Below are 25,725 nucleotides of genomic sequence, written 5' to 3'. Positions count from 1 at the left end.
CAAATAAAACTTGTATTTAAACAAGGCAACGCCTGAACACCGTTCTCTGTATCAGACACAGTGCAAAACTTGTGCACACGGTTTTCCTTAATTAACGTCTTTGTGTGAAATCAGGACTTTCCAAAAAACTAAGCAAACCAACACCATCAAAGGGTTGGGGGGGGAAATATAATGTTTTCCACCTAAAAAGAACTGGTCAAAATTTCCCTCCCAAAACTGCTCTTACCAACATCTTAGCAATGTTTGCTGTGCACACTACTTCATACCACTGGCTCAGGTAAGAGCAACATACTTGTTTTTGTTCCACTAATGGCCACAGGAGAAAAAACCTGCAGGAATTACGATCAAACCTGGAGTTATCATTATCTTGGAATTGCTTACTCTCTCAGGAAATGAAAATTTTACACTTACCTCTGAGTAACAAGAAACTCAGGTCTTAATTGCAAAGTTTGGGGTTAATCATTCTTGGAAAAAAGTTGTAAGATGCTCTGGTTTTAGTTCCACAAGACAATACTGATTTTCTTTCCTATTTAATTGGAACTTCCATGTAGTGCTTTGGGTCACTGCTGACCTGATAGCAGGTAAGGTACTAAATCTTCCTTCTCTACCAACACTTGCACCTATTGTCTTTCTAGGTGGGGACATTCATGCTTTGGAAAGTGTAACTATAAAATGCATATTCTTCTGATTTAGAGCAGTTGCTGCAGAAGTTGAGGCAATTCTGAAGTTCAAATATTTTGAGTGTAAGCCTACTTCTCACTTCAGAGCAACAAGTTCAAAGTTGAAGTCACTGTCACAGTACATGGCAGATTACAATTCAGAGCTGATATCTGGTCCCAAACTTTAAGCTTATTTGAAGCTTTAGGAGAACACGCTAGGTACTGATGGATTCCTTTGTGAGCCTCAGCAGAGATTCTGAGCAAATTTTATCATAATTACCTAGAAACATATCTTTTTATAAGGCTGGTACAATTACTGGTGCCTTCCTCTACATGATTTGATTCGAAGTGGTAGAAGAGATGGGGGGAAGAAAGGGAAAGCATAGCCAGGAAACCATGACCAAAACAGCGTGAGTGGCTCAAGAATTTGCTTCTGGTCTTTCTCCTGAGCAAACTGTCAGTGCCTCATGGCGTGGCCATATATCACCCCTCCAAAACACAATCAAGCCACGCCAAAACACTGCCAACAATATGCATACAGCATCAATGCAGCAGAGAAGAGAAACGCAGGTTTGCAACAGATGCTGCAATTAAAATGGAAAGAGCTGCAAAGCTACTCTTCATTTCACCCCAGAAGTAAACTGTTTAAGTGTAATTAATTATCAGTTTATTAAATAGGCATCAGACTTTTACGTCATAATTCTCCTAAAACCCTCGGCTGTTACATAATACTTAAGAATGAGTTTACATGGGATGCTTTGATTCTGAAACATCAATGTCCATTTATCCAGCAGGGGCCAGTAGGATAGCTTACCACTCCTTTTAAAGCAATTTTACTTATTTTTCAAGATTAGCTCAATGCATTCACAGTTTTATGTATTAGGCCAGTTTTAAAGACTCACTTTCCAAAATCCCTGGAATGCACTGCATTTATCACAGCAACAAAGCCACAGGAAAGGTCTTTTTTGTTTTTTTTTTATGCTTGTCTATTTTCCTCCTATTTGTAAAAGTACAGTACTTTCTGGCATCCTTTTCACAGACCAACATTCCAACAAAGACAATCCATTTCATCGCATTTATTGAGTCTTTATTGTGAGGAGAGACTACAGATTTGTCAGTGAAATGCTGAAGTTACTATTCTCTGTTAATAAAAGTGCTGTAATACAGTGCAATGCCTATAGTTAATCCTGGCTACTTTGCAGAACACAGCTAAAACAAGCACATTCCCGGTGGTGACAGTCATGCTTTCTAGTGCACTACTGGACATCCCATCTCTGGTACCAGCAGAGAACAACCTCAACCCACCCTAGGGGCAGACTTGAAATCCCAAATCCCCAGTGGAGTAAATAATCACAGGTTTCATAGCCCTTTCCAGTAACTCCAGAGAACATGTGCAAACAACAAAATACCACCCTGTCAGCTTTGAGAGATCCATTATGCTCTGCTACCCATCAATACAGAGAACGATGAAGTCTTGACTCCTGGTGCCAAAGACTTCAGATAAAGAAGCGAACCATTCATTTCCAGCCACGACTGCACTTAGCAAAGCAAGGGAGAGAACCAACAGTAAAGTATACTTGGCTACTGAAGTTTATTGTGAATTGGTTGGAAGTTAAGATTTCTTTCTAGTAAGATGCAAAAAAATCCATTATGTTCAGGCACCAATAGATATTTATTCATCTGGTTCTAGGTTAGCATGGCTTCATGAAGAAGCAAGAAATACTTAGTTTGGATGACAAATCATTCCACAAACATTATAAATCCTTTGAGCAGTAAATATTTCAGGTTTCATGAGCCAATTAGAAAGGTCAGCATTTATCTTTTAGTCTGTTTCTAGCATTAGTAACTTCTGCTCTCTGCCTGGAGATTAATCATTTAAGTGAAAGATATAGAGGTTTATAAATAGGAAAAAAACCCTACCCATAATAAGAGAGGGTTCAGACTGGACAAAAATTATTTCTACCTGTTCTGGTTTTGATGACTATAGCCTACCTTAATCCAAAATCTAATTATTTGGATTAGATTAGGACAGTGGATCAGTGGATTTTCCTGAAATGCCCAGGCAAGTCACACGCAATTTCATATTTGGAGCACAGGGCTGCATTTAATTTCTAAATCCCTTTTAATTCCACACAGGCGTTTCTAACTTCTTCTTCCAGGAAGGAAGGAAATATTTGTCCCTTTGCAAAAGTGTGAAAACCAAAATTCTTGCCTCTAAACCTAGTGGAAGACTGTTCTTTGGCTCTCATTGTTATCCACTTGCTGCACCTGAGGTCACTGGAATTACTACAAAGCTAAAAAATTCTACCATTTTTCAAGTGAGAAACATTTTGTAGGGGAATTTGTTGTGTTTGTTAGTTTGCTTGTTTTTGAAGAGTTTTTTTGAAGTGTATGTGCCTATGTTCCACACTAAGGCAGAGTAACCAATAAAGTATCAGCAGTAACTACATCTTCCAGGGCAGGAGATCATTCCACACAAGATGCAGACAAAGGGATGTTACATAGAAGCAAGAATGAATACCAATCAGTAATGAATGTACAGTAAGACAGCAAAGGAAACACCACTGACAAGTTAACAAAAAACATGCCTGTCACGTAAGTAATTTCTGATTACTAAATGGGAAGGTTGTTTACACACCTACAATAAAAAGACAGTAATATTTAAGGCTCAACTCATCCAAACTGGTTCAAATCAGTTTGTTTAAGCAGTCTTCATGGGAAAAAATTAAGATATAAGTAAAGACATATATAAAATGCCTTAATTCTTACAGAAAATTTTCTTTTGAAACTGATGACTCCTTTCTGTGTTCTTGAACCAGATTCCTCACTGTCACACTTAATCTCTACTAATTCACGAACATGGCTTTGTACTTTCTCTGACATAACGATATCCAAAATGTATTATTATGAGCAAAATAAAAACAGTTCTCCCAAAACTATCAACATACATAAGATCTCATTGCTTAAAGAGAGCGTGTAATTTGGACTGTTTGCTTCAGTGCAGTTCTCACAGGCTGCACTGAGCAGGCATGTACAACTCGCAATTCACTTCCAAAACATCCCTTTAGGAAAAGATCCTCCAAAGGACTTCCTAAATGCTAGTTTGTACACTATGTGTTTTAATTAACATACAGAACAGAAATTACCATTTAGATAAGATAATGCTCCCCAGCCACCCCACCTTTGCATTCTGAAACTCTGCCAGGTTTCTCAGCCCTTCATCCACTCATTATTTATTTCTAGCAATCCTGAGGCCTGGTTAGCATTAATTCAGCTGCAGTTGGAGAGTTTCTCCAAGGCAGTCTCTTCAATTCCAGAGTGCATGAACTACTTATTTTGAGTGCTCTGTGATTCAAGTACTTTAAACAGAGAAAATACTGCAGGAAATTACACATCTCATGCTTGCTTATGTGACTGCTCCAACAGCTGTACGGACAGAGGGATCTGCACACGTATGTGCAGCCCCAGCTGCCAGTACAGACACCCAAGGGATGACCCCTGAGATAGTCATAGTGTCCTGACAGGAATTTCAGAGTTCACATTCACAAACTTTGGCAACCCATGGCAGAAGGTGTCACTGCGGTTTGAAACATGGAAGCTAGCCCAGCTCTTACAAGGAGCCATGTCTGTAGTAAAGACTCATGCAGATTATTGGAGATAAAAAGATACACTCGCTAATCGTGGAAGTGCTAGTGGGATTTATAACAAATTTTCACAGATAACCCATTATTCCACAGTTCCTTTCTCCACTCTTTGGTCATGATATACACCTTCTCATTTGGACAAGTGCAGAAAGTCCCTCACCTCCTCTAACACCTGCCCCTATTTCTGGCCTACTGCAAAGGAATCCGGCAGTAAATGTCCATTACCAGCAAAGAAAACCTATGGCAAGTTTCCTGCTTAACTGAGAGACCATGCAATTTTTCATTCATTGGAGACTCCATGTCCAAATGTACAGTTGGATAATGGACAATTAACAACGTTGGAGCACGTTTCTAGACTACGACGGGAATCTTTCTCAAGGTGAATTTTAAAAAAGTATGCAGAAATCAGGGAGGGATCTGCAATCCTGTGGCTCCTCTAACACCTGACAAGCATAGGCTCATTCTGAAGAAGTTGCTCAAACTCTCCATTTAAGCCAGGCGTATGGGTGCTTACCCAAAACCACCAGAAGGGATGCTTTGTGATTGAATTAGACAATGCCTGAAAGTGTTTTGCAAGTGAGAGGCACTGCATGTGGCTTTGAGTTATTATCACAATTCAAGCAATTTATCATTCCTGAAAACATTTTATAGTTTTTGAAAATTAAAAAAAAATAGTAACTTAAAGGGTCCTGTTTAGACATATTAAATTTAGACACTGGGTATCACAGGGCCAAGATCTCCCATTTTGATTTTTTTATGTGCCATACCAACTACAGAAAAGCCCTGTCTGAATAAATTTAGGTATCATGTATTTTTATTACAGTAACAAGCTTATAAAGTACTAAAAAATGGAAATGGTTTTCCTTGATAACTGACCCAGAGCTTCAATTTTAGTGAATGAAATACTGAGTAATGACACCTGCATGAGCAAAGCCAAAAGGAATAACACCTAACTAAACAACTTAGAATTCTTTTTTGTTAAATGAATACCTCAGTACAATTTGAGTAGATTTAAACTCTTCCAGAAAAAGAGTTCCATTTTTATTATTTTTGAGTCCCTCGGATAATGCAGTATATGAAATCATTCCATCTCATACAGAACTAACAAGCAGGATGCAGAAGTGTGATAGAACTGGGTCTAGAATTTCTTCCATATACAAATAACAAACCTAAATGAAAGTCATGAAGGTGGCAGAAACAAAAAACCCCAAACCAACTCCACCCACCAAAAGGTGATGCACTTAAAAGGTAGAAAATACTGCATTTCAGATTGAAGTAGTCCTCCAAATCACTGTTTTCACAGTTAGTGCGCCGTATAAAGCAAGAGACTAATGGGAAAAAAAAGCCCCACAGGTTTAAGTAATTATATAATAAGAGGATCTGTATCCAAAAGTACACATGAACGGAGAGCTGAATTAAAATTGCATGGAAAGATTTAAGTTTATTTTTTCCCAGCCTATATTTGACTCATAGGAGACAAACGGCTACCAATACCCAATTAACGTAACTGACAGTCAGCTTTGCAGTAGAATGCATCATGGCAGAACAGCAGCCTGGCAGGGTTCAGCAAGTGTAGAAGAATTATGACTTGTGAAACCACCATCACAAAGCAGTGCAGTGAAAGCTGGGATGAATCTTTGTGTTGGTATAACAAGAACAGCATGTCAAAATCTTCACAAACTTCAGCATTTGTTCTGGATTCATGAGAATTAGCTAAATCTTGAGTCATTTAAGAAACTTAGCACTTGATGTAAAAACTGTTCCCTGCCAGCCAGTTCAGGGAATTCAAGCACAGAAGAAAAAGCACATCCAAATTCTCAGAAAGGTGTCTCAAATGCATTTCTAAAGACATCTTTAATACTAACCGTGATTTACTCCAGCTAGCCATCATCAGCTAGTTTCTCTTTTCACAGGTCTCCAATGTTGCTTTTTAAATTGCGCCTTTTCAAAACAGTAGCTGCTCCCAGGAGCTGTGGGATCAAACTGACAGTTTCCTTTTAGAGAGGCCACCTCGCTCTGCCCCTCCAAGGGGCCTCCTGGCACCGGCCAGCTGAGGATCACCACCTTCTCCAAGGACTGACTTCCCTAAGCAGTCCGTCTCCTGGCCAAAGGCAACTGCCGCCTTCCAGCGAGCAAGGTCAGCAGGAAACTCTTGTTTATTATTTTGCATGCGGTCTGCATACCTGAAGGTACTTATGATACAGGCTTTTTTTTGCTTCTGAATGACCAAATGTCATGCCTGCAGGGGAAGAACTACAGGCTTCAGCTTGCAGGCTTCCTCTGTAAAGTCAATAGCATTTCCCTTCCTGATTTTTTGTTAATAAATACTGGAGAAGCAACCTAAATTAAGAATCCAGGTGAGCTGAGGTTGAAAGATACCTGTAATACAATGCCTCAAGTCTGTAGGGTGCTGCACTTGGGCACATCAGGCAGTCCCTAAAAGCAGTGTAGATGGCTGTTTTAACCAGCACACACATAGAAGTGGAGGCTCACAATGCTAACTATAGCAGCCACAGTGAGTGATTCAAGCCCTTCATATCCTTCAATAGCAATAGTCCAACCTTCATCAAGTTACTTGTGAAGTAATAAATATATAATAAAAACATGTGAAAAGCATGGTGGAGGGATTATGCATTTATAGACACAGGTGCTCACATGAGTTCAGAGTTCCAAATGAAACCAGAACTAATTGTTTCAAACACGAATTTTCCAAGGTGACAGACAGGCAGCACTGCTGAAGCTCCACTCCCCTCTTGGCACCTTTGACCAGAGCTTACAATGCCTGGGTGTGCCCTGAACTGCAAGTTACGGGCTGTTCAAAAAAGCAGTTTTAAGATTCTTCATGTATTGTCTTGTGTCTATAAAGCTGTCCCCCCTGTCAGGCTTACAGAGTACACTCCCGTAGGATATTATGGGGAAAGGAATTTCAGCTTATAAAACAGGTTTACCAGCTGAATAAAACATCTAGAGGAACTGCAAACTGTTTTTATGTAACTGTGGTTTCTAAGTTACACTTTTTTCCTTATTATTATTTTAACCTAATTTTCAGTGGAAAAGATTATTATTCCACTCAAAGTACTACCTACATCTTTATTTGTTCAGATAAATTACAAAAAAACCCCACCAAAAAAACAACCCTCCAAAATTCCCCAAAAACAAAACCCTGAGAAACAAAAGAGATGCCTATAGTTAGACCAGTAGCTCACTAGCATTATCTTAAGCTATTTTACTCAATTTGTAGATTGCTGAACAGCTGTTCAGTGGCCTTGTAGTACCGAGCACTAGCAAGTCTCATTCTGGACCTCTATATTTCACTTTCCTCCTCTGGTAAATAAAATGATTTCTTGTTCCAGTTTATCACAGAGAAAGTAAAATATCAGTGAAAAAAACTCAGGAATGTTTGTTTTATAATCTTTGCTGGCCATTCTCCTAAGAGCAAAAACTAAGAGCTACCCGGAAGAGTTTAATGTGTGTTACTCTTCAAGAAAAACATCTCCATATAGACAGAGGGGCATCTCTAAAGATAGCAGTCAAATCATGGAATGTTTACAAAATAAATCATGATGCCATGGACCTATATGAACTTGCAAGTCTGGCAAAAGACTAACTGCTGATCCTAGGAACAAAATTTCAGAAGGATTAATTTCAGAAATCTTCCAGTAGATTTGGATCCTGTCCTTCAAAAGTAACTGGAGCCCTGCTAGCCCCATCGTGACTGACCCGAAAAGCCAGGGAGTCATGACCTTGCAGTACTGTGTGCTCACTCAGTTCTGTCCCCAGCCAGTTCTGCCCAGTCTCATTTCTGCCTCCAAGCATTAAGCTGTTCAACAGATGGTACGGGGAAATTAAAGGGTTTGCTGGGTATTTTGAGAATCAATTTGAGTAGAAGTGCTTTCTGTATGAAACTGTCTGCTGAGCACCCATGTTGTACACAGGTTGCCTTGTCAGTGATTAATACTGTCCAAAGTACTAAGAACAAGTGTCAGTGCTATATTCTGCACCATTTGTGTCAAAGCCTTTACTCAGACAACAATTCACATGTTTAAAGCCTCATCTTTTTACAAATAATACAGCAGCTTTGTTTGCACAGGAAGAGTAGAAAGAGCTGTATTTGTGTAAGACACTGTAAACCATTTCAAGCAGCAGCTAAGTTACAGACACAGTAAAAGGATCTTGAAAAGCCAAAATGCAAAACCAAATAGCCAGAACACTTCACAGACTGACTACAACTCAATAAAATTAATAAATATATGAAATTCTTCAATTTCTTAATCACATGCATCTTGGCCAGCATTTACTAATTTATGTTTTTTAAGCCATTAACTCATTTTTACAAGTTTGAAAATGCAGATCTAGCTTGTGGTTTTTCAGTGACCAAGGCAAGTTGTGATAATTTTATTAACCCCTCCCGAAACAAAACAAAACTAAACAAAATGGGGGGGGGGGGGGACGGGGGGGGACGGGGACAAAAAAAAAAAAAACCCAAAAAAACCACCCAACCAACCAACAAGCAAAAAACAAAACAAAAAAACCAACAACAAAACAAACACCTCTCTCATCAGCAAAATTCGCAAGAGACAGATCCAGAAATATACCTTGACCTCCCTATAGAGACTTAATGCAGCAAATAAGGTGTCTGCTACCTAAGACACACACAGAAACCTATCTTTGGTAAGAGTAAGTTGTTATGGACAGAATGTCATGGTCATGTAAGATTAAACAAATTTTTTAAACGACAAAACAATTTTATAATATACCTTATTTAACTCCAAACTGCCTCAAGCATTAGCAATGTCAACTGTAGTCATCAAAACTTGAACTGTTTGAAGGGGAGTGGGGAGGAAAAATCATGAGAGGAACAACTTCAGTTTTGCTCCAGAGGACTGAAAGGAAGAACTCATAGAAACACAAAATAATAAAGAGAAAAAATTGTTTATAGAGCTCACAAACCTTAAGCTTGAGATACTTGAAGCACCATTATGGATGATGAGGCCTCGGCTGAATGTACCCCCCCCAGACACATCAGTGCTTCTCAAGGTGCAATCCTTGCCTGTTGGGAAACTCAAAGGGATTTGATGATTTTCACTGAACCCGAGAGGAATCACTGATAGGCACCTTCACACACACAGAAACAGGTGTACCTGTCATTTTACCTCTGTGTGTGTGAATTGATTACGGTACGAATGTTACTAACCCAAAACTACAGTTAAGTCATTGTCATAATTTAGTGAACCCTACTGAATCACGTTGTTCATGTTGAAGTACTCAATCCATGATTAAATATTGCCAAACCTCTTTGCACTTTTATCTTTGCATCCGTATCCTTGGCACCCCTACCCCCTTTTGCACTCCTGGCTGTCATGTGAATCATTCTAAGTTGCTTCTAATTTGATGCTCCTTTGCTTTAACCTGTGTAGTAGGTAATGGAGTGAACCTTGCCATTCAGCTCTGTAAAGTAGCATCTTCACAAATTCATGTTAACCCCTACTTTTATCAATACCTTTGATGATGTTTCTTTAAGCAGCCAAGCCACTCATTTATGACAATAAGAATGTGGCAGATGCACCAAATCTTTAGCACAAAAAGAGAAAGTTTTCTACATAACTGGGTACTTCTCTGTACCTGTTCACTACATTAGGTAACTACCTATATTACTAGTTAAATGCATTTAAACATACACACAAGCACAGAAGTAGTTGTATACACACACAGCTGATGAAGTGGGTCTGGCCTTAGCTACTTTTTCATCTTCAAGAAAAATTACATAGTGTTCTTGTTTCTCAGGAGAAACAAGTTACTTAATGTATTAATATCAGAAACTGAGTGTTGAAACTCAGCGTCTGGTTCCTAAAGCAGCATTTCCTGTTTTATTATAACAAAAAACAACATATGTATTCACACAAAATAAACTGTATTTAAAAGACGCAAAGCATAGATGTTGAAATATAAAAATGAAAGATATGCAGGAAGTGTTGTTAGTATCTTGATTCAAAATGAGTGTATGTAAAAATCAGGATTGGACTTTCCTATCACTGTATGAATAATTTTAATTTCAATTTCACCTTATCCTTCTTGTGCACTAGAGAGCAGAATAACAAAAATAAATATTGTCAGAGAGAAACAGATTTTATTAGTTTTATTGTATACAATTCCAAGCACCATGACATTTTGACCTGAAAAGAGAAAGGTAACTAAGAGATATAACCTGTAGATGAAGCCAAAGATCCTATAATCCTATTTCCAAGTTGAAGGAGGTTGTCCTACAACAATTTAAAGAAAAGTTGCATTTTCTATCTTAACTTGTGATCAGTATTAAATGCATTCAAGGGAGGATACATTCTTTTATAGTCTGAAAGTCTTACAGACTCTGACACTTGTAAGAAAATTAGTTTATCTCACTCTGGTGATTAGAGAGGATTGTTTTGTAAAAGTTTGTCAAGATCCAAGTGCAACTTTGCTTTCTTTGACAAAGGATGTGAGGAAGATGTGCTGTGTACAGTAGGGGTTCATGTTCACAGTCTACTATCTTGACAGGTGTACTTCTAATAGTTTGAGACCTGTAGTGTAAAGCACTATTTAACCCAAAAGATGTCCCGGCTTTGGTTTGGGGGTTTCTGAACACACTCTATTTCTCCTGAAAAAGAAAAAAAATCCTGCCTCCTTTCCCCTTGAAGTCCCAATTAATTTTCTAGCCTGTTATCAATTTCAGGAAAATCAAATTATGAATTAATTGTTGTAAGAACAAACTGTGCCTGTTGGGGAGGATGAAGCCAGAAAGCCCTATAAATATGATTGCCTCTATTCTGAGAATGTGAAACCTGTAACTGAGATAGAATTGAAAGTAAGTTTTGATGTTTGAGATGTATTAGATACTGGATCTCTGGGAAAACAGTTATGTGACCATCTGAAAGTTACCTGCAGCCAGACCCAGAGGTCAAATGGAATGTTCTGTCTCACCCCTCAATGTATGGTTCATCCCACACCTGTAACCCTCCCCTGAAGTATCAGGTATCTGTAACCCCATTGGCCCAAGGCTTGTTCCAGCCCACCTTGAAGACCCCTGATAAGGGGTCCCAGGGGGGCTGGACAGTCTCTTTGCCTGGCACCCTTCCCCGAGGACTTTCCTCTCTTGGAATTTCCTCTCCCTACTTCTCCCTTCCCCCACCTTCCTAGGCCTTGCCACGAGCTGCAGCCTGGCAGCTCAGAGCAAGGCCTCACATCCCTTACAATAAACCTCATCTTCTAAAACCTAACTTCAGAGATCTCTCGTCTACATTCATCTACACCGTCCTGGAGTCTTCAGCAGCAGGAAGAGGCATATTTCTACAATTGGCGCCCAACGTGGAAAACGCCGGACCCAGCCTTTCAAGCTGTGAGAGACTTCCCCATGGACGGTAAATTACCAGTTGTATGCTAATCGGTGTCGTGAGCACAGTATATCGCTGCAGGGCAGCGTGAGGCTGGAGCTCTTTAAAGTTGCCGAAGACAAAACCTTGAGCACGAGGATCGTTACTAAGTAGCGAACACTCGGAGCTCTGAGGAGGTTTTGCCTGGCGTCCCTCGAGCACAGACGGCTGCTGCTGAGCGGCGGCCACTGCGGCTCACGGAGGGAGTTTTGCCGTGGTACGTTGCCACGTGCGTTGAGCGCGTGTGGGCACTGCTTTGCGCTGCCCGCACTGAAGCGCCGAGGGGAGTTTGGAGTCCCTGAGCACGGAGGAGCTGTTCCTGAGCAGCGCCTGGAGCCGTAGCTTTGAACGGGACCCCGCGCAGCGTCCTGAGAGCCGACTGGAGTGTCTGGCCAACCCCCACGTCGGATCTCGAGTGAGGACCTGCTTCTGCGACATCGAGGTGAGCTACACTGGTGTAAAAATGGGGCACTGCCATTCTACCCTTGATAGAGATCTCTATAAGAAACTTAAGTATCTTTTACGCTGCAATCACAGTACTTTACATAAGCAAGAGCTGAAAGACCTTTTAGAATGGACTCTAGTTAACTTTCCCAATGCTGACCGTTCAGCCGTCTTTACCAGAGACTTTTGGGACTCAGTTGGAAATAGACTCTTTAATGATATTTCACTGAAGAATTTTGCTGCTGCTGAGCTCGTTCCAGCTTGTAGGGCCCTCGTTGAGATCTTTGCTACAAAAAATGCCTCTGCAGCCACGACATCTAGTCACGCGGCTCCCGGAGATCCCCTCCGCGTGGCCGCCGGTCTGCAGCGGAGCCCGCCCCCCTCCCCCCCCCTCGCCGCGCCACGTGGTTTCGGTTTCCGCGGCCCCGCCGAGCGCCGCGGACCCATCCCCCACCCTCGTGGCCGCGGCACCCGTCCCCTCGGCCCCTACGCCCCCACCGGACCCTGCGGCCCCTCCCACCGCGCCCTCGGTCCCGTTCACGGCTGGAATTCCTGTTACCGGGGCTCCCTCCCCCCGCTCCGTTGTGCCGGGCCCCGTCCCCGTCTCTGCCCCTTCGAGCCCGCCCACTGACAGCATCCCTGCGGTGCTTCTCGCTGCCGGCACGGTGGCAGCCCTGCCCCCTCCATACCACGCGGCTCGGGCTGTACTCCCCCTCCCCCCCCGCGGGTCCCGCCGCTCCGCCGGCCACGGCTTTTGCAGCTGTAGCCGCGGCCGTTGCCGGCGTCCTTCACACACAGGCAGCGACCCTCCTGCAAGCGGCACAAGCCCCCCTCGCTGTATCCGACGCGGCGATGGCGGTGCCACCGCTTTCGCCCGTGCCCGTCGCTGCCTCGCCGCCGCCGCCCTTCTATCAGCCGGCGGTGCCGGCTGCAGCGGTGTCGGCGCCCGCGGTGCCACTGGCGCCGGTACCGGCTGTGCCTGCAGTTCCCCTTGCGCACACTAACGCGGAAATGCCCACCACCCCCCCGCGTGTTCTGCCACAGCGCCCCAGCCCCGCGCCGCGGAGGATGCTCCGGCCCGTCCCCGTCCCGGCTCCGCAGAGTGCCCCAGCCCAGCTTGCGAGTTACCAGCGGCTGAGTGCCGCGGCACAGACGGCGGATGGCCGGGCACGCCCAGTCCCCGCTCCGCGGCGTGTTCCACCCCGCCCCCCCGTCCCTGCCAGAGCGACGGCTGCACCGGAGGCCGGGGCTGTGGCCGAGTTCGCAGCACGACCCCCTGCCGACGTGTCCCCATCGCACGGTGACTCTCCGGAGCCCCCAGCCGCGGCTCCGGCGTGTCCTGTGCCCACAGGCTTCTTAGAAATCCCTCCCACGGTTCCTGCTGCGATCCCTGCGCCTCCGCCACGTCCCGCGCGCCCCATGCAGCCCGCCGCCGTGACGACTTCCTACGCCGACCCTGTGCACGCAGCGCATTCGCATTTCGCGCCAACGCGCCCGGCCGCGTCACCGCCTGTGATACAGCCCCATGCAGAAACCTACGCTCAGCCGGAACTTGTTACAGTGCCATCGCAAATAGTCCACACTGCCGCGCGTGCTGCACAGCCCCCGACGCCACAGACTTCAGCAGTTTCTGCACAACCACAGCCTTCAGCAGCCCTTCCTTCGTCCACGACCCTGCACACAGCACAACAGCAACACGATTCTACAGCGACTTATATGTATCCTTCCGCGCGTCTTCCACCGCCAGACCTACGTGCTACTGTAACAGCTTCATGCCTGACGACTCCTCCCGCGGCTTCAAGTTCCTCTCAGATGTCTTCACTGACAAGCTCTCTGCCTCCTGCATTCCTGCCTGTGCCTCCTGCATCCCTGCCTTTGCCGCCGCATCTTGCATCGTGCCCAAGCATGACAGAACCACAGCTTGGCACACAAGCCTTGCAACGAGAAGGGGGAGGATGGAATGTGGCAGCCACTTTAACAAATACAGGACAGACAGAGAACTGTTTTGCCCTTGCAGCTGCCAACTCTCTCAAATCTGAGGATCTGCCAACACCAATCCCGATTTTGGAAGGTCCCCAGAAATGTTCTGATGACCTTCAACTGACAGACTGGCATGAAGTCACACGAGAAATTTGCAAAGAAGAAAATCTAAATCCTCTAGCCATGCCTGTGATATTCAGCCAGCAAGCTGGAGGTCCCAGAACAGGGACACCTATCCCATCTCAGGACATGGAAGAATTGCAAAAAGTGATAAAGGACAGTGGCATCTGCTCTTCATATTTTAAAGAACTGCTGAAAAATACCCTAGAAAGAACACACCAAACCCTAAAATGCATTTTAAGTCAAGTGAAAAGGGGGAAAGCCCAAGCTACACCTCAAAAGAGATTGAAGAAAGCTCAGTATGTTTATAATTTTCTGAACAGCTCTGCAGAAGAGCCTCACCCTCACATTTACAGACATTTCTTGAACACTAAAAAGGTAAAACTGAAAGAACACCCCCCAGTTTCAATTAAAAATTTAAAATCAAGACAGTTAGAAAGACCATATAATCCTGTAACATGGGGGAAGAGGTTTGCATTTGCCTCCACAGAAGGAGGACTCAAGTGGGTCCCAGTGAAGAACGTGAAGCATCTAAGCCTGCTGACATGCCCACATCAGCCAGTACTGCTGCAAACCAAGAAGCAAGCACCCAGACCTGAGCTGCGCAGAATCATCAGGAGAAGATGATCTGCCAAGAACAGCCCAAGAGAAGACTGGAGTTTTATTATTTGCATGTTACTTTTGTTCTTTTGTTTTAGTTTTTGTAGTGAAGATTTACCTAAGTCAACCAAAGATGAATGTCTGAGTTGTTTTAGCTAAGTCTGCAGGCTCTGATACCATCTGTCTATCCGACAGAAGCCCTGAAAAACCTGTTTAGTTAGAGTACCTTTTCCAAAAGATTTTGAAGGTTTGTGCTGCATGAATTTATCTGATCACTCTGTTTCCATTCATAAACAATTGCAAGAATTGAGAGATTTAGCTAGCCAAATTACAATAGATGACCCATCCTGGTTAGACAATTTGTTTGATAGTTTGAGCTTTGCACCTTGGCTAAAGGAACTTTGTAAGATAGGTTTGATCATTCTAATAGTAGTAGTTGTAGTTTTAGTAGCAGTTCCCTGCATACTTCAGTGTGTGAAAAAAGTAATGAGTAAGACAGTGTCTAGTGTTTTAGTTGTTAATAAGAACGGGGGAGATGTTGGGGAGGATGAAGCCAGAAAGCCCTATAAATATGATTGCCTCTATTCTGAGAATGTGAAACCTGTAACTGAGATAGAATTGAAAGTAAGTTTTGATGTTTGAGATGTATTAGATACTGGATCTCTGGGAAAACAGTTATGTGACCATCTGAAAGTTACCTGCAGCCAGACCCAGAGGTCAAATGGAATGTTCTGTCTCACCCCTCAATGTATGGTTCATCCCACACCTGTAACCCTCCCCTGAAGTATCAGGTATCTGTAACCCCATTGGCCCAAGGCTTGTTCCAGCCCACCTTGAAGACCCCTGATAAGGGGTCCCAGGGGGGCTGGACAGTCTCTTTGCCTGGCACCCTTCCCCGAGGACTTTCCTCTCTTGGAATTTCCTCTCCCTACTTCTCCCTTCCCCCACCTTCCTAGGCCTTGCCACGAGCTGCAGCCTGGCAGCTCAGAGCAAGGCCTCACATCCCTTACAATAAACCTCATCTTCTAAAACCTAACTTCAGAGATCTCTCGTCTACATTCATCTACACCGTCCTGGAGTCTTCAGCAGCAGGAAGAGGCATATTTCTACATGTGCCATTCCAGAGCTCCGCATATTCTCAAGTGTACAGCTCAAGAATTTCTAGCGGCAAGATTTATTCCAGTATCTGAAACCAATGGATTTTTTCATATTTAGCTTAAGTAAGGCATAGCAGTGAAATGTGCCAGCCACTGACCACCCAATCAATTTAAGATAGCTTCTATTTTTCTCAATATTTCAAATAAAATTAAGCTTTCCTAGTAATATTCCATTTCTCTTAATCTGCCGTTTTTTGGATGTTAAAGAAATGTCTTCTGTGTAATCAAGAACTTACCAGCAGAACAGATATCTGCTCTGACTGACAGAAAGAAATTTCTACTATGTTAGAGAGGAAAAATTATTGCCAGTGTTAACCATGAGCATAATTAACACAGACAGCATAAAAGAAAACTCACAAGACACAAACATTGCTTAGACTTGATCAGCATCACTGTCTGTCTCATAATTTTCTTTCTTTTACTAGTTAGGAAGCTTTGGCTTCCCCAGGGATCCAAAAACAGGTGACTGCACATCACACAAGCAGGTCACAGCAAGACAGCATCTTAAAAATTCCTAGACCTTCTGTTTTAATTTTCTTCATATAGGTCTGGCTCAAGAAATCTGACATAGTCAAGGAACAGCCCAACTTGACAACAGTATTCCCTTCCTCATAGCAATCTGCACATCACCAAAACTGCTCATAGCAACACAACTCCAATAATATTCTTATTTTAGTAATCTCCATGTAAAGCACAGGCATATGTCTCTCTTGTAGCTGTGCTTTCAGACTCTAGAATTATGAAAGCCAAGATTGCTTCTAATATCAGCCACCTTCACATTTTAGGAATGCCAAACACTCCCAGGCTCTCAGCAAGGAGCATATGCTCCAGCTCATCAGCCTAGAGATTTTGATGGCAATAGTCACAATAATTTCACAGTTACAGAAAAATAAATCTTTCTGTACTCTACCATTTTCCAAGATACTATAAAATTTCACCACTAATTTCTAACTGTGACTTTTTCAGAGAATGTCTCCTGTAAAATGGGACCTAACTGGTGGTGTGCTACATTCCTGTCACAGGCCACTGAAAATTACTGCTCTAAGCCCCAGCCTAGCCTAGCCCCAAACTTCACTTAGAGGAGAAGTTTGACACCAGCTGCTGCCAGACTTGTCTCCATTTCTGCAGTGATCACAGCCAGTACACGTCCCAGATACATCTCCCTTAGGAGATGCTCTCATTGTGCCACCAGGTACCCAGTAATCCTGGATGCAAACAATCACAACAGCCAAACAGCCCTCGCTCTCTGAGCAGACTACAACTCCTGGCATGGAAAGGAAAACATTGGAGGGTGTTTGGCAGTCCTAGTAAAGGAAAAAGTCACTCAGCAGGAACTGGTTGCTTCTTTTGCTCTGTCTAGTCTCTATCTTCCTTCACCCAACTGAAACCCAAGAGCACCATGGTCAGTTTTCCATTTGGAAGTCAGTTCTGTATGTGTGTTTGTGGGAGGAACATTGCAACCTGTCTCTAGACAAAAATACCTGTGCTGATGTCTACAGGAGGGTCAGTCACAGAAAATACTTTTCCTAAAAAAGCTGAGATCAGCTACTGACAATTTAAAGGGAGTAGATTCTAGTGTTCAGTTTGCAAAGTCACAGCCACATCACCTGCAGGACCAACCTGAAACTAAGAACAGATTCTAAGCCACTTAGCAGCATCCTTCAAAAAAGAGGACCTTGTAGGTTACCTCAGCACTAAACTGCCAGAGCAGGGACCATTTAACTCCTTACCTCCTTCATGCTTTGGAGGTAACCTCCTGTACCTTTTCTTTCCTACACTACAGCAGTTACTGAGGCACCCAGGGCAGTACTGCAGGAATTGCAGCAGTCACTTCTCTGGTGTGTTCTGCAAAGTGCTATTTTACTGCTACCACTCACACAGCAGTTGACTGAAGGCAGAACAGGTAAAGAGACCAATGCCAAGAACTTCTGCCCAAGGTTAATATTAATACTGTGGTAGCACTTGCCTTGCAGCACTCATCCATACTTTCCAGTTGCTAAGGGAAGTAACCAAACTCAGTAAACTTCATCTTGGGTCACTCAGATGTAATAATTTCAAAAGTCAGTACACAGGACTGTTATAAAACAAGCAGAGTTATCTGTAAAGATAGTAAAGACACTCATGTAGATATGAAACATAAGTTACTGAGTTTAAACACAACAGGAATCCAACTTATCTTTGTGTACTCTGCAACGTGATCTACCATTACCAAGACCTGTTTGACAGAGTTCTGTTTTCTTCCTTCTCAACTTCAGAGACCAAAGGTAGCTCAGAACTTTTGGTCACAGGGAATATAAACAACTACAGATCCCATTTCCATCCTAACGGCTCTAACATCAGTGTTAGCAGCACCACACTTCAGGCACTTACTAACAGCTTTTGCCGTATTTTACACACTCAACTGAAAAAATAGGAATAAAAAGACTACATACAAACTGCACAGCTATATAAACACCCTACACAGACTGCAGAGCTAAAAATGTCACCCCAAAGCCACCATTTCTGTATGAATCACTGCAAAATTCAGTTGCTCATCAGGATTTTATTGACTGTACAGTGCTAAGGCCATTACAAAATCCTCTCACAAACTGGAGCCCTCACCAGCACCCTCAGGACCCCAGCAGCCCCACTAGGAGTTTACTCACTTCCCCAAACAAAGGAGAGCTCTGCTATTCAAATTACTCCCTTAGGGACACACTGTACAACCCATCCAACTTAATTTTACTTTTTCAATAATACCACTGCAAACACACTGAATGCTAATAAAAAATAAATTATTCAAATATTCAATCTCTACGGAAGCACCATGTAAATCATCTTCCTGAAAAGAAAACTCCTGAAGAGATTGTCAGGTAGCCTTCATGTGTGTGTGGGAAAAAGGGAAAAAAAAAAAAAAAAGGAGGAAAAAAGAAGAAGAAAAAAAGCTGATTTAAATAATTATGCCATGTGAATGAAAAGGGATTTATTTTAACAAGGAGAGATAGCAGCTTTGCTGTTAATTCAGTATGCTGACCCAAACCAAGTCACCAGCAAACAGAGCATGACTGCCACCATTGTTTCAAAGACAGTGGAATGGCAGCTCAGAGAAGCAAAAGTTGAAGAGAAAACATGATGAAGTCAAAAGGTTTAATGCTCTGCTGATGAAAGTAACTACACTGGAACTAGACACTCAAACCCCCCCCTACACAAAACAGTCACTTTTCAAGTGTATCTCTCAGAGTAAAGAGTTCAACTGGGGAGAAAAGAAAAACAAACTAAAACCCAAAATTCATTTTCCTGCAAAAGCTAACGGACAGCTCTGTTGCTTTTTACAGTTATGTTCCCCCTGTTTAAAGTTCCTCCATTACTGGAGTATCAGAATATGATGCAGAGCCAATATTCTGTAGATTGACAGCTCTGGGCAGTAAAGAGCACCATTATTATCCTCATCTCACAGAGCATAAAATCAAGAAATTTTAACCTCAAAGCAGGAAAATGTATTTAGATTCTTTGGAACAGGAGATGCCCAAATATGCATTAAGAAATTAAGGTGCAGTTGGATTTGGGCCTTAGAGCTCTGCCCAAGACTGTGTTATAGATCACAGCAGCTAAATCTACCAGTCCTAAGGCTGGATTGTTTTGTATTGCTTTTGGCCATTTTCTTATGGTCACCATGACATTTAAGTATTATATAACATTAAATTATCCGTAATACATATGCTACCTTGCCATGTTCTTTTTGTTTGCACCTCTAGGCGGTAGAAGAAATGAGAGCATTTCTCTCCAAGGTTAGTTTTCCTTTGAGGTGTGACATGCAATTCTGAAGGTTAAATGCACGACACTTGCTGAAGTTTCTTGTCTTTCAGTTCTCACCTGTTCCTCCTTCTCCTCAGCCCTGTTAGCACCAGCAGGTACAGATACCTTGTGCTCCAGGATGGGCTGTACCTCTTCCTCACAGGCTCAGGACTCGCACCTGTTCTGCTTGCCCAGTGAAAAGAGCAGATGAACTGAAGTTCCATCAGGAGAAGGAAGCCCACTGTGCTTGCAGGGGCTCCTGGGTATTTGTTGGCGGTCTTGACAAAAACATTCCAAATTTTCCCATTATTAGACGGCAAGTACATGAAGCTGCATGCACGCAGGCAACTTCTCTTAGTGATTTTGTTGTCAGGTTCCCTCTTGAAAGTGAAAAAACAACTCCTCCCAGCTTCTTTAGAGTAAAGGCTGAGTAGCTGGTGTGGGCAATACTTGTCCAAAGAAACCAGCCCTCGCTGTTGTTACATTCTTATCCTAATGCCACTATTAACACAAAAACATAGGCCGGACGTCTTCATTTCTAAAAGTGAAAGTTTCTAATTTAGCCTTTTCAAGGGAAATAAGCAACAAATGCCCCCTTTTTGCCTCCTCCCTGCTGGTTTATTTCCATCTCAGCAACTGCTTCTACTAATAGCTAATGCTTGGAAAGGTAAAGTCCCAAATCTCTCTCACTTCTTAAAAATACTTAATGGGAAAGAGATTAAATGGCTTGTTTGGACATCTCAAGGATTCTCAAGCTTGTTAGAGAAGAAAAAGATCTCTGTATAATTGTATGCACATGTTCAAAATAAACTGGTTCCTCATCTTTTTATGTAGGACATCTCATTTCTGGTCTGACCACAGTTCATACAAAATAAGCTTTCTTATCAGGAATGCAATTATGTAGTTTAAATAACTCAGCATTTTCAACAAGGAATAAAGTGATCCATGTACCTTGGTACCTTCCTTAATGTCTGAAATTATGGCCAGGTGTCAGATATAAATAAAACATGAAAGCCATCAACCTGGACTGAGGGCATCAAAGGCCAATGGAGTAGCAGTGCCCTGAGTTTCCACTTCTACTCTGCCACAAACTGTGGAGTCTCCATCTCACAGTGGTTTTGGTGACACCTGACCCTGTGAAGAGTCTCTTCCAACTCCGTCCCATCAAAGCTGCTCACAGGTGGTGCCAGCTACAGCCATGGCAGCTGGATCGAGGCAGATCGCACACGGGCTGCTTCAGGTCTTAGAGAAGAACGTCTCATACAGTGCTTTCCCAGAGGAGCAGAGGACAAGTCATCCCCAGGTAAGCATCCCATCCCTTGCTCTGCTCCGGAGCATGAGGACGGCTGCTCTCTGCAGCTGCTGGTAGAGAAAGTACTAAGCAGACCATGAGATCTAGGGGCAATCCCTCCTTTCTCAGGCTGTCTCAGCCAAGAGGAACCAGAGGCCACATGCAACTCCTCACTGCTCCCCTTCTGCGTTCTCAAAGGGACAAATTTTTTAATCTTTCTTTCCATCCTCATTAAAAGTGAATCATGGCTTCCAAGGAAAGCCATGTTGTGTGAATTCAGTTCACTGACTGCTGCAATCCAGTCCACAGGTGTGAATTCAGGTTGGCAGGATCACTGAAGAAAGCGTTCATTGATGTAACATCCACAGGCAGCAGATTTAAATTGTGCTGACTGGCAGAAGAGGAAGTGGAGTACTTTGCTCACACCAGAAAGCAGACAACCTGGCAAGGATCGCAGCTCTACTTACAGTAGGTCAGGAACAACTGGAAGGTGGACCATCAAGTCTCAGTGGAGGAGGCCCATCCCCCTTTTTTTTCAACAGCAATAGGGACTGGATGACCCAGGTTAATTTTCTGTCCCCAGACAATGAAGACAAATTGAGACAGAACAAATTTGATACAAAAAGGCATTGTAATATGCTGTATTTAAATTATAAAAGTGTGAGGGTAAATAAGACTAAAAAAGGATAGTAACTTTGCTGTTTTGTTTTGTTGGTTTTTTTTCTCTGTAAAGGGAAGTTACACCTTTAAGAAAATAAACCAAACCACTCCACAGTCCAGCTACAGCTTACAGGTGGTACTCAACCACTGGAATTTATATGACTGCTGGTAAAAGGTAATTTGAAGATATATTTTTCGTTTATTCAAGAAGAATGTCAGATATATTAACAGCAAAATAGTTTTATTATTACCACTGATCTGTGAGAAACTGCATGCTCAAGTCTGTAACACAAGCTTAACACCTAAGATCAGAGCAGAGGCAATGAAACTGCCCTTTTCAGAACACGATATATTAATTTTAAGGTCTTGAAGTTAATGTGACTATGGCCCCACCTATCTTCCCCAGTATAAGTTCCTGAAGAATTTAGAATATGTCTAGGTATTTTCCATCATACAGACTTCTTCCTCACATATATTTTATTATATAAAAATGAATGTGTTATGACAGAACAGAAAAAACAGAGGAGCAAAGGCTCTCCATACAGCAGATTAAAAAAACCACACAATACATATAGTAACAAGCTACAAAAAAGCCCCAACAAAAACAACAACAAAACACAAACAAACAAAAAACACAGGGAAAAAACCAAACAAACAAAGAAAAAAAAAAAAAAAAAAAAAACAGAAAAACAAAAGCAGCAAGAGCAATAACCTGTTTTATATGGAAATTCTGAAGGCTAGAACACAGCAATTTCCATGGACACATAGGTCAGTTTTGAGAGAAGACATTAGATTCTGGTAAGACTGAAGATCCTACCTAAATTAAGCTCTGCATGGGACTTCTCAAGAGGACCAAGCAGTCCAAAGACACAGGGAGCAACCACCACCTAGCAGAAGGAGTTCAAGACTTCAAAAAGCACCTAGGCAGGTGACTTACTCAATTTTAATAACTGGTTGGAGAGTTAATGCTAAGAAAAACAGTACCATGATCCTCACAAAAATCCCAAGACTGCTGTCTGGTATCTAATAAAATCATAGGCAAAAATTGCAAAATTCTTCAAAAAATACAAGGCCGGAAAGTAACAGAGAATTAATCCCACTCACGTCAAAAATATTAAGGACAGAGAATAGCTAAAATGAATTTTAGCCTCCCCTTCTCTTCCTTTGCTATTTTGAGGTACAGAGATAACTGTTTTCTCAGTCACTTCCTCAGAAGAAATTTGTTAAACTCTTTACAATGGCCAAGATATATTTTGCCAAATAGTTCTGATATAAAATGAATGGAAACCAGGAACATCTACAAGTCCTCTTGGCTAAAGAAAGCACTACTTACATTGTGGAATTTTTTTCTCTTCATTCCTCAGACCAGAAAAAGAACATTTTTCTTAACAACTCAGAAGAAATGAGGTGTGACAAGCGCACATGAATACCACATTTACTATAATTACAGAATTATTCTGTATTATTGCATATAACACAGTGAACATTCTTTTCAAACATAGTAGAACACTTATTAAACAAAAATAGCTTAAAATCCCTTTGTTACCTCAACTTTTGCCAATCAAAAGGCAGTACTATAACTTGAAACCAATAATTGAGTCAATTTTTCATTCTCCTGTTTGCATTAAGCTGATTATAAGCACTGGAAAAAGACTTGAGATGGTCATGTAGCACGGGTACTGACAACCATCTACACCTCATCTCACACCTCCCCGCACTGCTACCATTTCTCTACACAGGTCTTCTGGAAAAAGATGCTCAGAAGCAGCAAGGTGGTGGATGCACTATTTCCATGCAACCTGCTAAAGCCTATATATTAAAGAGCCTGTTGGAGGGAAAAATTCGAAGACAGAAATGAAAGCAAAAAGACAGAAAGGAAGGCTTCACTGATTTATCTTCTTGCTTTAAATTTATAACCGGGAAGTGTTAAAAGATTGCTTTAATGAGGTTTTTCTTCATACTCTCTCACCCTTCCAACCTCAATTGTAATACAGCCCAAATCAGCTGTGTTTTCCACTTGAAATGGCAACACAGAATGCCAGCTCAGACCACAGAATGTTAGGCTTTGCTGGATGCTTGAAAAGACAGTCATCTCTTTTCTCTGTTTCTTTAATATATTGAAAAGTGTTGGGCTTTTAGATTTTTCATCCCAATATAGAAGGCAGGAGAGGGCAGAGGAGAAAAGGGTAGAGAAGAGTGTATTCTTTATTGTGAGAAGGCTTTAAGCAACAGATAGGGAGGACTACAGAAACAGCTGTTATTAATTCCTGGTATCTTGTATCTTAAGAAAAGTTAAAACATTTCTGCCATACAGACCTGACAGAGCAAGTTTACATTTTATCAGCCCAGACTACAAAGACTATATATGTGCAAATACCCATTTAAAATCATTGCTGAAAAACTGAAACAATCAAGCTATTTCACAGTAGTTTTTTTTACTTTTAAAATCTATATTTTAAAATCTAGTTCTTCTCATTAGGAAGGACATTAGGATCAGATAGACTGAAGAGTCCGAATCAGTCTATCTGATCAGACTAAAGCCAAAATGTGCTAAACCCTACAATTTATACCATCTCCTAGTGCTAAGAAACAACCTGAATGCTTCAATGTATTTAAAAGTCACTTGAAGAAATCTCAGCATAGATATTAAATAGCTATGAAAATTCTTAGATATGTGCAAGGAATTAACTTGAAAAATATTCTCAGGTAAACCTCAAATGCTGGATTACTTTGGTATGTAGAAGGTAATATTGCCTGACAATGAATTATTTCCTTGTGTGTAAAGCTCCATCGTAGGTGATTTGGATGAATGCTCCCGAGAAAATTATATAGCATTTTCTGTCAGCAAAAAGACCAGATAAGTCTTGGCACCAAGAGAACAAACGGAAAACTGAGACAATTCATGGATAAATCCTTACAAAGACCATAAAACGATCCTCAGTGGTGTAAGTTATTTTTCACCACAGAGAAACACTCACGGTCTGGGGACACAGCCTTCTGTGTTCCTAAGACACCTTATTTAAGAATGACCTACTCAATAGCAGAAATATAAACAGACACAGCAGCAAAAAAGATCTATTTTAAGAAGTATGGTAAGGTAGAATGAAAATTTTCAGCTATCAAAACAGCAGTCATAGCTTTTGTGTATACTGTCCATTCAATGAAAATTAGATATTTAACATTGTTCTATGAATATAAGCAGTATTAAATAAACATGGTAGCTTTCTTGAGACAAACACACTGACACTGTTTTCCCCACTACATCATGGCTACCTACCTTCTGGTACCTTTTGCTATCAGCACAATTAAGGAGTAAGGAAAAGAATGTCCCTCAAAGAACGACCTTGTTTCATCCACAGAGCTAAAAGCAGTGTTTCTGGAACATTTCCTTCTGGGCACTCTTTATCCACACAAAGAGAAAAAAACAGAAAGCCACCCTTCACCATATATTACAGCAAGCAATTTAATGATCTGAGGAAAGAAAAAAAGCAGCAACTTTCACAGACTACACTCACTGTACGTGGTAAACCGTCACTTTCAAGGCACCAGATGCACAATAAAGGAGAAAGGGTAAAGGAAACAAAAAAACATTTGGTTATTTCTTGCCAGGTGAGTATCAAAAAAGCTGTGCAATTTGAAGAAGTTATTTCTCAAGTAAAAAAGTTACTCCAGGATGTAGTATCTATCACCTACCTTGTAGTAGGGCTCCATTTCTCTTGAAAAAGGTGCTTCCGGGCCAAATGGGTGGACCTGATGTGCTAAAAGGAATAAGAAACAAGCGTAAAGAAAATCACATTTGCTTTATAAGTTGCCATTTTAAGTTACTATTTGCACGAATTCTGTTTTGTTCTTAAAGCTAATGCAACATCATGACACTTTTGCCTTCAAGCAAGGGTCTAAAATTTCATGTTAAAAATAGGTTAATTTGATTCAAGATTGACATTTTCTTCAGGAGGAAAAACCTCCTCAGCAGAGTACACATCCACACTC

The 25,725-nt window shown here is 41.9% G+C and overlaps 1 protein-coding gene across 10 annotated transcripts in view; it reads right to left on the bottom strand.

Annotated features, from left to right (window-relative positions):
• FOXN3 (forkhead box N3) overlaps nt 1-25,725 on the bottom strand; it is a 216,629-nt gene that overhangs the window by 56,314 nt on the left and 134,590 nt on the right. For all 10 annotated transcript variants that reach the window (XM_040066834.2, XM_040066832.2, XM_040066830.2 and 7 more), the window contains one exon: nt 25,429-25,493. In XM_040066834.2, the coding sequence (XP_039922768.1) occupies nt 25,429-25,493 (65 nt within the window). The remainder of the gene's footprint in view (nt 1-25,428; nt 25,494-25,725) is intronic.

Source organism: Hirundo rustica, chromosome 6 (assembly GCF_015227805.2).
Source record: "Hirundo rustica isolate bHirRus1 chromosome 6, bHirRus1.pri.v3, whole genome shotgun sequence".
Lineage (NCBI taxonomy): Eukaryota > Metazoa > Chordata > Aves > Passeriformes > Hirundinidae > Hirundo > Hirundo rustica.
Note: the sequence above shows the minus strand (reverse complement) of the source record. Positions and strands in the feature narration are given on the sequence as shown.